This window comes from Amblyomma maculatum, chromosome 10 (genome assembly GCF_055883805.1).
Source record: "Amblyomma maculatum isolate TAMU_Amacu chromosome 10, ASM5588380v1, whole genome shotgun sequence".
Classification (NCBI taxonomy): domain Eukaryota; kingdom Metazoa; phylum Arthropoda; class Arachnida; order Ixodida; family Ixodidae; genus Amblyomma; species Amblyomma maculatum.
The window spans coordinates 175,911,725-175,925,901 of record NC_139353.1 but is presented as its reverse complement, the minus strand read 5'-3'; the positions used below and the strand labels follow the sequence as shown (position 1 = coordinate 175,925,901).

The 14,177-nt window shown below is 45.9% G+C and overlaps 1 protein-coding gene across 1 annotated transcript in view; it reads right to left on the bottom strand.

The window, feature by feature from the left end:
• Positions 1–10,567, bottom strand: part of LOC146177982 (dermonecrotic toxin SPH-like) — a 30,754-nt gene extending 20,187 nt beyond the window's left edge. The window contains exons 1-2 of the mRNA XM_084580687.1: positions 10,413–10,567; positions 2,993–3,236 (exon numbers count right to left, since the gene is read on the bottom strand). Of these exons, the coding sequence (XP_084436813.1) occupies positions 2,993–3,236; positions 10,413–10,457 (289 nt within the window). The 5' untranslated portion in view covers positions 10,458–10,567. The remainder of the gene's footprint in view (positions 1–2,992; positions 3,237–10,412) is intronic.
• Positions 10,568–14,177: the final 3,610 nt, after the last annotated feature.

Sequence of the window (14,177 nt, the reverse complement as noted above, 5' to 3'; positions counted from 1 at the left end):
TGAAGTGTGCTGGGAGAAAGAAAAATAAATGAAAAAGTATTTAGATAAAGAACTCAGCAAAAGAAGGGCTAAATCACAGGTAAATCATCCTTTAAACCTTGCTTGCGCCTAGTGCGCACATTTTTATTGGGGATCACTTGAAAATGTACAGCGAGGTCGTTCCGCTGCGTCAGATACTTTGGAGCGCCTTAAAAAAATGTATGAGGATGCTCTTGGTCGTACGTTATTCGTTGCAATTGTAGTTTATAAATAATGAAAATTAAGCGGATATCAGAATTTTACGAAGATTCGTGGTTCAAACGGTTTTGACAGTGTTACCTTCACTTCCGCTGTGAAACCAATCTTTCGTTTCCTGAATTGAGATGTACAGTACTCGACCTGCGGCTAGTCGTAACTAATCGTGCGTAATCGTGCAGCGGTACTTGTTCTCGCATAAACAAGGGCTAGACCGCGATACGAATTGTTCACGTTTGCTAAACAACGAACATGTGTGCATGAAGTGTTAATCTTCATGCCCCTGCGGAGCCCGTGGAGGGAATACATGCTTTAGCTAGGTCGTCCGTTGATTTGTTTTTATTACGTGACTTGAACTGCAATAAAGATGGAAGACCTGCCCTTTTCTCAATCCGGTGAACTTGGCCATAGCCAGACGCTAGGATTCTCATCAGCAGCCGAGCTGGCCCAGTTTCCCCACCCTATCTTCACACCAGAGGTGCAATGCAGCATCATTCGTAAAGACTCACGCTTCTCCAATCTCGGCCGTTGCCCAAGGGGGGAGAACACAGGCACCTCCGGCGCTTTGATTACGGCGCTTGGCATCGCCACCGCATACACGACATAGATACCCTCGAATAAAAAGGGAAGTCCAAAGCTACCCCCCGGATTGTTTGCCGCGCCCTGTCGAGGCCCGACTGTAGCTCATAACAAACAAGTCCCTTCACTCCGTGGTGAAGAAGGCGATGTGATGAACGCGATGTGGTGAAACCGATCTTTCGTTTGCTAAAATGTGATGTAGAGTACACGACCTCCGCTTAGTCATAACTAATCGTGCAGCGGCACTTGCTCTCACGTAAACAAGAGCTAGATCGCGCTACATATTTATCTTCATGCCCCTACGGAACCAGTGGATGGCATACAAGCATACAAGATAAAAGAGGGAAAGAAGAATCACTGTAGTTAGTGAGCACTATGGGCATGGGACGCTTGCATTGATCTGTGATGAGTCTGAATCACAATTCAACACAACTTAGTGAGATGCAAGGACTCTAATCGACCGATTACCACAGACTGCAAGTTATCGCAGGTGTTCGGCGCTCACTAGGAAATTTAAAGGCACTGTTCGAAAGCTCCTGGCTTTTGCATACGTCCGCACAATGACCGCCTGTCTATTGTCGCATGAGGGTTAGTGGGCCATTAGAGGAGCCTACGTAAATAGCAGAAAATAATAAAATTGGACTACAATTTTCCGAAGTATTGACAAAACTTTTGCAGTTGGCAAAACTATAAACTCATGTGCACTATACTGGAACACGTAATATAGGACCATGTCCCAACTCACTCTACAACCTACTAGTATAAAGTGTCGCAAAAAAAATGTCATTGCAAAATCGGGGACCAATCTAGTAACCTACGCTTCAAAATGGTCAATGTGCGCAACAATAACTTCATTTACACGAATAAAAAGCAAGCTAAAGGAGACTATCGGTAAAATTTTTATGCAAGGTTTTATGGAAGAACCCTCACCTTTTTGCTATATTGCAAAGTAGGGTTTGAAAGGTGATGTGCAGTTTTTTCTTAATTTCATCCCACTTTATGTAAAGGTGAAGAAAAACTGTCGGATTATAAGTGCTGGATATCTGTTATCTCCGACGTGAGAGTCGCGTGGTCGTTCAACTATACCAGGGGTAGCAGTTTACGCGGCCCCTGCTTGTATACCTGACATGTATAACAACTTATGAAGCGAAAAATTGTAATCTAATTAACGGGAATATTTTGTTTTAAATGAACATTGCTCTCTCGGCGTGTAGGTGCAATGAGGACAATCTCAGCTTCGGAAACTGTGCAGAGGGCACGAGTAATGATAGTCTATATGTGGTGGATAATATAAGGAACGGTTACAAAATGGTTAGTACTACAACTTTTTTAACGGGATTAAGATTTTCTAACATATTAATTATCTCTTCCCTGGTATGCAGATAAAATGAGAACGGTCCTCGCTGGAAAAGTAGCTTATTTCTTTGGAATTAGCTGGATATGTGTCCCTTGTTACGTTTCTCCACCGACAAGTGGGACAGCTGACGCGGCCATCGCATAGCAACAGGCAGAACCGCGAGCGGATCGGCCATTTCGGCGCCGTTCATCGGCCGCGCAACGCTTCCTCCCGCGGGCAAGTCTCGAAGTGATCTTGCCACGCGCCAAATGTGTGTGCGTGCCTGTGTGTGCAAACGCCGGCCAAGGCTGGAGCTCGTGAGAGAGTGCGCCGCTCTCGCCCGTCTGCTGGAGGTGGAGGAGATGCGGTCGGACCACCTGCTATTGAGTCATCCCTTCGTGCCCAGACTTGTCGGGCTCTCCATTTCCTATGAGGGTTTTCCTTTCCCTGTGAACTGGAAAACCTATAAAAAGCAGCGGCCGACTCCGCTGGGACAGACTACTTTGACGCGCCGTTGGCACGACGCTAGACACCAGCTGTGTGAGAGTCTAATCTCTCCGGGTCAGCTTCACTGCCCGTTTCTTCATGATGTTACAGTAAAGGTTGTTTCGTTAAAAGACGCCTCGTCTTTGCTGGCACCTTTGATGCCGTCCGCCGTCCACGGAGCCGCCAGGCCAACGCTATCGAGGGGCGCGCGACCCGCATGTAATTACTGCTGGCAGCGGTACGCTACCCAGGCGCACGCGACCCAAACCTAACACCCTGTATTTTTGGTGGTGCAAATTCCAGTACCTCTGATGAGGTATAGAAACGGAAGAAGGTATAGTAAAGAGGTTTTCATACCTGCACTGACTGTGTCTTTCAAGTATGCGAGGTACTTGTCGATGGCCGTCTGATTTTCGCAGTATCTACCGTAGTCGCAGCCAGGGCCATGATAGAACTTGAGGGCGGTCCCGTCAGGAGAGAAGGTTACATCAGCTTCTATAGCATTCGCTCCCTGAGCCAAGAAATCGTCCAACTCCTGGATGCTGTTAGCCATATGCCCGAACACGTACACGGGCCGACGGTAATCGTAGAACGCCTCCACCTAGAGGTAAAGTGGGAACCAGGTCAAAGCCCCTTTTCCCTATAACTTCTGTCTCTTCCGCGCAAATAGAAGAAACGAATCCATTCCCCAAGCACACCACTCGGTCATGGGAGACAATGGAAAAGATATTGTAGAAAGTGCGCAAAGTGACCCAAGAGGACAAGGAGGGTTCTATGTAGCTGTGAAGTAGGTAACCCGATGATCCTCTGCTCCCAACATGCAAACAGCGAGTTTGGCTGATAAATTGACACATAAGAGATGAGAACTGCTCCCATCGAGAACCTTGTATTCCAAATGATACGCGTTTCCCGTTGGCCACACAGAAACGTTCGTACGACTTAGTTAATACGGGACTTAATCTTTATTTCCCTCCTTTTTTATATCTCTGTAAATCATACCTCAAAATTATATCAAATGTTCTATATCTTTATATCCTATCTTATATATCATGTTTATATCCTTAGCCATGTAGGCATGCTCGTACGACTCGGTTAAAGGTGGGTTTTATCTCTCGGTCGCTCCTTGTGTTTAAAGCTCTGTTTATCATATCTCATGCTGACATCATATATCTCAGCGTGACAGCTTTAAAGTCCCCCTTCTGCAGTAAACGCGATATTGTCGGCGCTGCGCTGTCAACAAAAAAATCACATACATAGCTGGTACGCGGAAATTGCTAGAGCCAGGCACATATTGGTCGAGTGGTATTGTGACGTCAGGAGAACATGAAATGGCTGGAGCCGCAAACTCTGGCTTTTGCATTGAGATTGGAGGATAGGTTTGAGATCGAACCCTTCCTGCTTTGAGAGTAGAGGGCATTTGGATAAATAAGGGATTTAAGGCTGATTAGATAACCAACTCTCTCGAACCGTTGTACCCTTTGTCAGAACAGTCACTTCTAGGCCATGTGCGTATGTTCTGTACGGGCTCGTTAAAGCGGGGAATTAAATTTTCTTAAGGATCTCAAGGACGGATCAGTAAGTGTAGTTTCGTTGATTTATTAATACGACATATACATTGCAGGATATGGAAAGGACAACTCTTGGGGCACTAGGGGCACTTTAGTACACAGGTCAAGCAAGTAAGTTACACCCTGGCCTCGCCCGACAATTCGCATTACCGGAGTTCAACTCCGTCCGCCAGTTTAACCAATAAAAGAAGAAACTTCGCGGACGCAATTGAAACGACAAATTAAAATTAAAAACAGCTTTTGCCTCGTCGGCGCCAACAAGATGGTTTCCCTCGCCAGCATCGCGCATATAGGGAACCCAAGCTCAAGTTTCGCCGCGCGACGACAGCGCTGCATTGCTGGCGTGGTGGCGAAATGTGAAACGATGGGGCTTCGTCGGAGCAGACGCTTCGCTAGCTTCCTACGCACGCGCGGCGATCGCGTTGTGCCTGGCGGTTATTTGGCGATACAAAAACGCTTCCGCTGATGCGAAACGGAGGTACTATAAGTAGCATTGTGTCATGGGCAGCCACAATAGTAGGTGAAAAGACAAAAGACGAAGCTCACGTGTGAAACTTTGCAGATTCTGGAAGCGTGTCTGCAAGACCTGTTTTCTAACCGCATGACAGCGCTCTGAGAAGTCTCGCGTTCTTTATGGAAACGAAAAGAGCCATTTTCCTCTTTCTTCGTAAACTCAGAAATGTTGACAGTTGACAAAGACGATTTGGAGAGGCATCAAAAGAGTACAATAGTTTAAACTGGACGAGCTGGAGTGAAGATTGCTGGAAAACGTATCAACAACCTTAGATATGCGGATGATACCACTTTAATGGCAGAAAGTGAAGTGGAACTCAAGAGACTTCTGATGCGCGTACAAGAAGAGAGTGAGAAGATTGGGCTTAAACTGAACATTAAAAAGACAAAGATCATGGCGTCTTGCCCTATCAAGACTTGGAGCATCAATGGACAAGAAAAGGAAGCTGTGACAGATTTTATCTTCTTGGGCTCCAAGATTACCTCGGAAGGAGATTGCAGCCATGAAATTAGGAGACGCCTGCTTCTGGGAAAGAGAGCAATGGTTAGCCTTGACCGCCTAGTAAAGAGCAGATACATTAGTCTGCCAACCAAGATCCGTATAACTCGTGCTATGGTCTTTCCAGTTGTGATGTATGGATGCGAGAGTTGGACTGAAAAAGGCTGACCGCCGAAGAATTGACGCGTGTGAATTGTGGTGCTGGCGAAGACTTGAGAGTTCCTTGGACTGCCAGAAGATCAAATGTCGATATTGTCGACCATAAACCCTGACTGCTCATTGGAGGGTCAATTCTAAAGTTAAAGCTCAGCTACTTTGGTCATCTGATGAGAAGAGAGGAGTCACTAGAGAAAGATTTGATGTTGGGAAATGTTGAGGGTCCCCGGAGAAGGGGTAGGCAGCGAACGCGATGATTAGATGGCATCCTCGAGGCACTGCAGATGAAGTTATGTGATGTTAGGAAGATAGTGGAGACCGGAAAGCGTGGCGTGAAATGGTCCATAGGGTCACGAAGAGTCGGACACGACTGAACGACTGAACAGAACTTAACTGAATAGAAAGTGAAGAGGATGGAAGATTATCCTGCTCTTCGCTCCCCGCGTGTCTAGTGTTGCCGATTTTCTGTGCTCTTTCCCTGCTTTGTGAGTGCTCTGAAAGCAAGCAAATCAACAGATGCGACGTCCGCGATTGACACTGAAGCGTGAATGTGCCTTAAGTGTCCACAGCTGCCTTTTTGGTTTTTTCGGGGGTGGGAGCGACGTTGGAAAACATGCCTTGCTGAGACGCGTTTACAAATTTTCGAAAATTGGCCAGTAAGTGAATCAATTATTATTATTATTATTAATGAAGATATGTCCAAAGTGCAGTAAGAAAGTGATCTTATAGCTAAGGCTCAACTGACACTACTCGCACGAAGCACCCCATTCGCGTCACATGGTTCGTGAGTGCAAACCTAATATTATCATAAATGAAGCACTACCATTTAACAAGAACCGAAATAAAACACAATGCAGTGCGAGCTTGGATTCCACCTGCCTTCCGAGCCAGCGAGCCTATATGTCGCGTGCAGCGCACGGAGCACGCATGTGCTTATGAGGTCGTTAACGCTCTTGTCTTTGAAGAAACACCTCCTTCGGACTATATACTTATTCTTCTACTACAAGATTTTCTTTGGTAACGCCGTAATAATAAAAAACAAATTCGTATATAGATCGTACGCTACAGGCGAAAACGGGGGTCAACGAGCGGGCCACTTTATTTTACAGTACTGATGATACTTTAGCAGGTTTTAAACATATTATATACGACAATATAATTACATAGCGGACTTACCTCGAGATGCACTTTCTACGTTTTTGCTAACATGGGACGCATTCACAATAAATTTTTACTCATCCCCGCCTGTTTTCTGCTCTACAGTGCAGACGTGAATAAAAGGTTTGAGTATCCTTCATGAAAATACGCGTCAGGTTGCCCAATCAAGACGGAATGCAAGTGGCATGTCGCGGTGCGCCTGCGGGGGCGCGTCAAGGCGCGTGCTCGTGCAAGAGAAAGCGCACGCACGGCGCACGCCGTGAAGGCAGCGAGCTGAGCCGGTGGCGTCCAGTGTGCGCTTTTCTGTCCGCGCGACAAATCAGCGCGAGACGTCTGCACGTGCGCGGAAGCGAGCGAGCGAAAGGAGTAAACTTGCACGAGATGCCTATGTGGTACCGTCGCGTGTATCCCCAGTTTCTATTTTTCTGTCAGAGATGGCGAAATAGACTAAGTCCTGCTTTGACCTTCTCTGATCTTGAAGTTCAAAGCACCAGCCTGGATCGTTTTCCGAAGTTTTACCGCGGTGAAAGATTTCACGCTCTAAAAAAGACACAAAGTCAGAGGCAGTACTAGATTAGGTGCACAAAGTAAAACCTTATCATGTGATTTAAAAAGTGTCTGCATCACAGACCTCGCCCGAAAGCTTTGTTTATCAGTATTCCCTATTCAAACAGTTCAAAGAAGAAACCAATCAATTCATGAACTTTACTTTCGGCATTCTCAATGCTTTTCTCGCAATTTTTCAAAAATTTTGTGCCCTCCTGGAGCACAGACCTGGCCCAAAAACTCGCGCTTCACTCACTGCTGCGGCCAGCCGGCGGGCGACAAGGAGAAAAAGCGTGTCGTGCGCAACGCTTGCCGCCGCCGCGCTAGGAGAATCGAGGAGGAAAGCGCGGCGCGGAGGAGAGTGTCGCTAGTAGTCTGCGGAGCAAGTCAGCGACATCTAACGTTAGGTTCTGGGTTTTAGCTATTCATCCCATGCGCATGCGCGACAAATAAGAAGGATGCCTGCTCATCACTTCCTCATCCAGCCCCTGCCTTGCGAGTACCTTTCTTACCCCTAGGGTCGCATTGCCTGCATTTGTGATAGGGTGCCTCGATGCGCCCCCGCTCTCCGCATCGAGGTATCCAAATTTGTGAGGTGACGGTCGCCAGAGCGTCGCGATGACGCCGTATTTTTCGGGTGTAACGAGACGGCCAGGAAAGCAAGCCCGACTGAGAGCGGGTAAATGCGCGTTCCTGCATACGAACCACTCATCGCCCCTGTACTTAATTGTGCAGGAATTCAAGTTCCTATATTTGTAAGGATGCCATATGCTGTGTCCCTTATAGCTCATAACCCGGCCCAAAAGCACGGCATCATACGAGACGCCTGCATTGCATGGTGCGTGGTCGTAACCTTATACGGACAGGACGAAAACAGACGCCAAACAGCCAACTAGGTCCAATTCTCGAACCATTTGCTATGGTATTTGTTTGAAACGCGCGATCATCCGCTATCACTTGCAGTTGCTTTTGAACTGAGCGATAACCTGATATCACATTCCACTTGCCTAGCCGCTTCGTGATTTGCACGAAACGCGTTTGTTTTCAGGCCGCTGTTATCATTAAGCGTGTGCCTGGCATCATGAAGCGCAAGCACTGAATGGAAATGAGGCCGGGAACACACGAGCAGGCACTGCTTTATTTTGACCGCGCATGCGCATTGGACGCATAACTCAGACCCAGATGGCGCTGACTTGCTCCGCGGAGCACCGTCGGCGCGCTCTAGACAAGGCTGCTCACCACTGTACTTAAATGACCCACAACGACTTTGGCGACTGCTCGGAACGACGACTTAAAATTATCTGCAAATAACGAGCCGCGGTGCGGGACACAATGCGAACATGCGCGGAACGCGTCCCAGCATTCCTAATCGCTTCCTAAATATATAATGGGTCCGCACGGCTCCTCTCCACGCCCCGAAAACCCACCTCGCCAGATCCAGTCTCTCGGCTGCGGGCTCACTATCACACCTCGTTTGTTGTCAGTGAGTCAACTTCTACAAGCGCAGTTTCGGTGTTCTTCAGTGCAGCGGTCCAGCATCTTAACTCAGAGATTTATATAGTTGTCCTGGGGTACTGATGAATTACACTAATCTTTCTTAGCGGCATTAAGCATTGCCCTTTATTTCTGAACCTTTGAAGATTTTGATGCCTTTGAACAGCTATTTTCCAATTCCTCTTTTGTACAATTACTGCTATTAGTTATTTGAATGCCTACACACTATATTTTCGCATTTATCTTCAGGAAGCATTGGCGTTTCATTAGCAGCATTTAACGCCTCCTCTGAAGCGCCCGTTTTACAATTTTTCAAATATTTCAATTTAATAAAACAAATTAACATTCCAAATTTTCATATTTAACATCACCGCGCCAAGGCTTTTCGATATGATTATTTTAACACCTGCTAGAGTGCCCTTTTTCCGAGCTTTGGTCTCTATTTGAGCCACTCATTAATCATATACACAAGGATTTCATTAGATCGGCATCGCATATCACACACCAATATAAGCAACACAAGATCAACAAATTATCATGATATGTTTGTTTTTTTTCTACGCAGCCCTCGGCCAACTTTGATACAGGGGGTCGAGCATTACTTAAACGACGCCGACGGCTCTACGGGCGAATCAGTTGTATGAGCTATCTGTTAAGTTTGATTACTCGCAACGATCTATACCATGAAATTGTCATTAATGGTCGCGTATCACTGGATATGCACAATCATGCACTTTAACGTACCCACATATACCTTGATTTAAATTGCGAATACGAAACACACGAAGGTCTAACCTAGTGTGAACTCGAAAAAGCACAAATACGAGAAAGCATGCTTTCAGGATGTTTAAGTTCTCGAATTATTCTCGCCCCCTTGCAGAAACACTATGTTTTCGTCCTAGGTTACGAGCAGATATATGATGAGAAAGAAACAAAGACGTCTCTCATCCGCCGCGGCTGTGTAGCAGAAGAAACCTTTCGGAGACTAAAAAGAAAGAAATATATTCTTAATACACGTTATATATAGTTTCTTTCGCATTTCAGATAATCCCCCTCCGCAAAGCAGACGACGGAAGGCTAATCCCCCTCCGTAGCAGACGACGGAAGGCTGGCTCCACAATCCGCACACACTGAGCATGTTTCTGGTGTTTCCTATTCTCGACGGCTATAAAGGTGGCGCTCCGCGGAGCGCGGTGGCCACGCGGCGGGGTGTTCTCTTTATCAGTGGACCAAATTGCACATGTACAACGTTCTCCGAGCTTGAATGAGCCTGAGCCATATGTATTCAGAGATGCTCCTCTGAAGAAGCGTCTCGTGTTCACATAGCTCTATTTGCTGAAGGAAATCATTTTTTACTGGCACCGTGCACTCGTTAGATCAGTGCTCTCACAGCCCCGAAAGCGTTGCATTATAGCTTAGAAATATCCTGCTATGCTTGCTCGTCATTAATGGCACACATGAAATGACTCTTATCAAGTCCTTGTGATATGATGTCCTCCACTGAAACTGTGGTAACAATTCCACGATGTTCCGATAAATAAGGCAACGTGCAAAGAACGTAGTTCTGTTCGTTCTCACAGTAGTTTGTTGTTGGCGACTCCGTGCAAAATTCCGATAGCGCGACAAAATGTTCTGGTTAAGGCATAAAGTTATACAAGTTGTAATGATGGCGCTGATCGACGTTGCACATTGCAAGCGTTGCTGTTTTTACAACAACACTGTCAAACTCCCGGCAGACAAAGACACTAGGAAAGCGTCTAGCATTAGCGAATAATTTTTTGAAATATTGGGCTTCTGTAAGGAGCACTTGAGTGGAAGCGCTAAATAATAATTTTAGACTCACCAGGCAGATGACCGCAGCAAGAATGAAGAGGAAATTCGGCTGCATTGCAACTTGTAGACTTGGACTATGGGACGTTGGAGCACCACCACGGTCCTGGTGAAACAAAATATGCAGGAATACACTCGGTAGCAGCCGGCGCGTTTGCAGTGCGTCTTACTCTGCTCAAAGAAGAAAACTGAAGTGGCACTTTAAGTGGCACTTTAATAAAAAACCCTGTCGTCTACTCATGTCAACCGCCCTTTCCACTGAAACCACGATTATAAAAGTGCAAGTGCAGATAGATATATGCAAGGCGAGATAGGGAAAGCGGGCATATAAGAAAACCGATCGGGTCAAGGCTGTAGGGCTTGACATCATTCATGTGTAAACGGGGCATCCTGCACTGATAAGAGAACGATATCTTCCAGTGAAAAAAAAAATGAACTGGTTGGGAGATATAGATATGGAGGCGATAAGACAACGGTACTGTAGCCTGAAGGAACGATAACTCTCGGAATGATAACATCACTTAGCCAGCTATCAGCTTCTACAGAGCTAAGAAACGATACAGCCGGACTCTAACTTTTGCATAGCGCCGTCAATATTAGTAATTGAACATTTTTTGTACGCCAAGGTTGAGCAACTGCGCAATTTGGCGAATCATCACAGAGAGGCCGTTTAAACCATCGCTGCTTCGCCCAATACAGAAATGCAGTAAACAATTTAAAATGCATGTAGATTATATTACAGATTACATAACAGCGCTCCCCCCTGCCACTTCATCGTATTACTATGGGACATTATAGAAGCGTTAGAGAAACACAAAGCTGATAGGCCTTCCTGCCTGGTCGAAGCAAATTTTGATCGGATGGCGTGTGCTGCCTCGTCGCAAAAGGAGCTCTAGCCATGACAGATTTTGAGGGGAAGAGCGTTCCTTCCAGCCGCCTTCGCAATACCCCTAGAGTAACATGGAAGTAAATAGCGGAAACACGAGCCCTCTGAAAGTTCGGTGCCTACCCGCGTCTGCCAGCTCACGCGGCTTGAACAAAGAAAAAAAGGAATTAGGACATGGTGCTGGCTCGCAGTGCTGCACTGATCGACTTTGGCGGCGGCTGGATGTTTTTTCTTTTTCTTGCAATCGCAAGGCTCGTGAGCACGTCCGCTCTGTGTACTACTATGGTTCTGCGACGGTTATTTCCCAGTAAGAGCGCAGTTCGCTATTGTTTAGCGCTGTGATGCTTGCTTCTAAATACCTTTACATGTGTCTCGCTGACAAGAATATATTCCAATGCGTTTATTTCGAACACAAAGCTCTGTCTCATGGCGGCATAGTCTTCAATACACATATTTCGAACACGAAACTGCGCATACACTCTTAAATAAAGGCTAGTAAAAAATTACTAACTGCAAGCAAAAAGTTAGTAACGGCTTCAGTTACTAACGTTTTTTTTTGCAATTGCTAACTTCTACCAACGTTACTAACGTTCTAGTCGAGCGAAAAGTTAGTAATTGCAGCGATTGCTAACCTGTTATTTCCCGTTGCAAACTTCTTAGTAGGTTCTTACACCGTTACTAACTTTTTACAACTACGTCTCTGTTACTACCTCGTGTGCCCCAGTTAAAAACTGGAAAACTCCCTTTATACATGAAATATTTTAAGCGTCTATAGGGGCTCTTTTTAAAATCAGAGAGCTAAACTTTCGTGCGGACTGTGAAGATGGATTGTACAGCAAGGCGGACATTCTGTTCTTGACAGAGCTCGAAGAGTAAGTAAAATTAGCTAGGTAACCTTTTTAGTTTCAATTTGAGAGGGAAATATATTGTGAAGCTGAAGGCTGTAAACTTATCAGCTGAGCTCAGTTTTAAAACTTTCGCCATGATTATGCATTTAAAAAAAATTTAGCTTCAGCCATAGGCTTTTAAGAGCTCGTTAAGTGGGATTTCTGCTTTTTAGATTGATAACAGGACATCGCTGCACGAACGCGCAAGTATTGTCGTTGAAGCCACGTTAATTGCCTCTTTGTCATGAAACAGGCAAGCGTATTTCGTATTTTGTGTATCCAAGTGCTTTTGACACCATTTTAAACTTGTAGAATGCGGGATATGAGCTTAACAAGCTCTGAAATGCTTAAATTTTAACCATATTTTGTAACTGCACTGCTAATCATTGATAACTTAGAACTCGACTCAGTGTCTATGTCGAAAGGCTTGAATTGTGCAGTATTATTATGCAGCCATTTATATGCGGTTTGCTGTGTAATTGTTCAATCACTAAGTTCTATCACGCACGTGTCCGTCTAGCTGTGCAATCCACATGGTTAGGCCACGCCGATGCTTCTCTATCAGATTTCAGAGTAATGATCTGTAAACGTTAGAAAAATAATCACCCTGTATATCGCACCTCAGAGGAACTTGATAAGGCTATGCTTTGTTGCTGAAGCATTAAACACTTTTTGCGTAACATTCACGTACTCCGATCCCCTATTCACCTTTCTGTGAAAACGGAACAGGGAATATAAATGAAAAGTAGGGCTAGGTGTTGCTTTTTTGTATTAATCCACAATATAAATGCCAACAAGCTCACCAAATAAGGCAGAGTGAATATGTCAAGTGAGCAAAACGATGAAGTCGAAGAGGAGGACCTATAAACTCTGAAAGTTTTAACTTTCACGCTGCCACGGGGCCCCTTGCATAGATAAGGGAAACAGAGGAGGCGACGCCGCAGCGCGCCTAAGGCTACACCGCGAGGGAAGGGCTCTTTGTTCTTGGCGGACACGGCAGTGATTGTTTGAAGCAAGCGGTCGGCGCCGGCTGCTCTCGTTTCGGACGAGGCGTCTCGTCTTCACTTTAGTGAAACCCACCGGCGATGCGTTCCCACGATATGCTGTGCAATGGCTATGTATGACCTTCGCCACGACTCTACTTCCATCCCTCCTCGTCATCGTTGGCAGAAACTTCACGAACAGCAGCTTGAACAAAGTAGCCAGAGTAAGGGGGCAGGAGCAAAATCACTGTCCTACGTAGTAGCATTTATACAATTTTGTTTTATTACAAGCGTATCGTTATTCGCGAGAGAAGAATGTAGTAATAATTATCGATTGCTTCTCTTTCCTCTGAATTAGTAACCTTCGAAAACTTCGGGTAGACGTTTCTGGAACTTGGTATTCCCCATGCTTGCGGGTGACTAGTTTTCGGCAGCATTTCGCTGCGCTTTGAAAACACTGTCATAAGAGCAACATGTTTTCATTTTCCTGCAATGCCTGCCTTGTAGCTGCAGGTGGCTTCTCAGATGTGCTTGGTCGGTTGACAGCTGAGTAGAAAAAGGAAAATTTAAACCTTGCTTACAGCGAACGAAAGAATATTACTGTCAGTTTGATTCATTTCGAGGACGCTGAGACACACGTCTGTGCGATGCATCGGTGAGACACTTCGCTTTTGTTTTCTCTGCAAAAGTCGTTCACATCGTGCACATGTTCAGACTCAAAATATTTGATGCATTTAGATATGTTTGAGCCCCGAAAAAACCTGTCAACCCCAAGGAAGGCTTAAATCCGGCAGCTATCAGCAGCGGTGCGCCGGCTCCTGTTGCCATTCCTGCTACGCTTCCCTCTACAGACACATAACTGGCCGGTGGTGGCGCTGACTGCGCCGCCGGTGGAGGCTTCTGGCGGGTGCATAATTGTGTTACGTTACGTCGAGGTACAGTGCGGGGGAAGCCACTTGCTGCCTGTTTCGCGTGCGTGGTGTTTGTAAAGCATGTTGTAGGCGTTCGGTCAGAACATTATC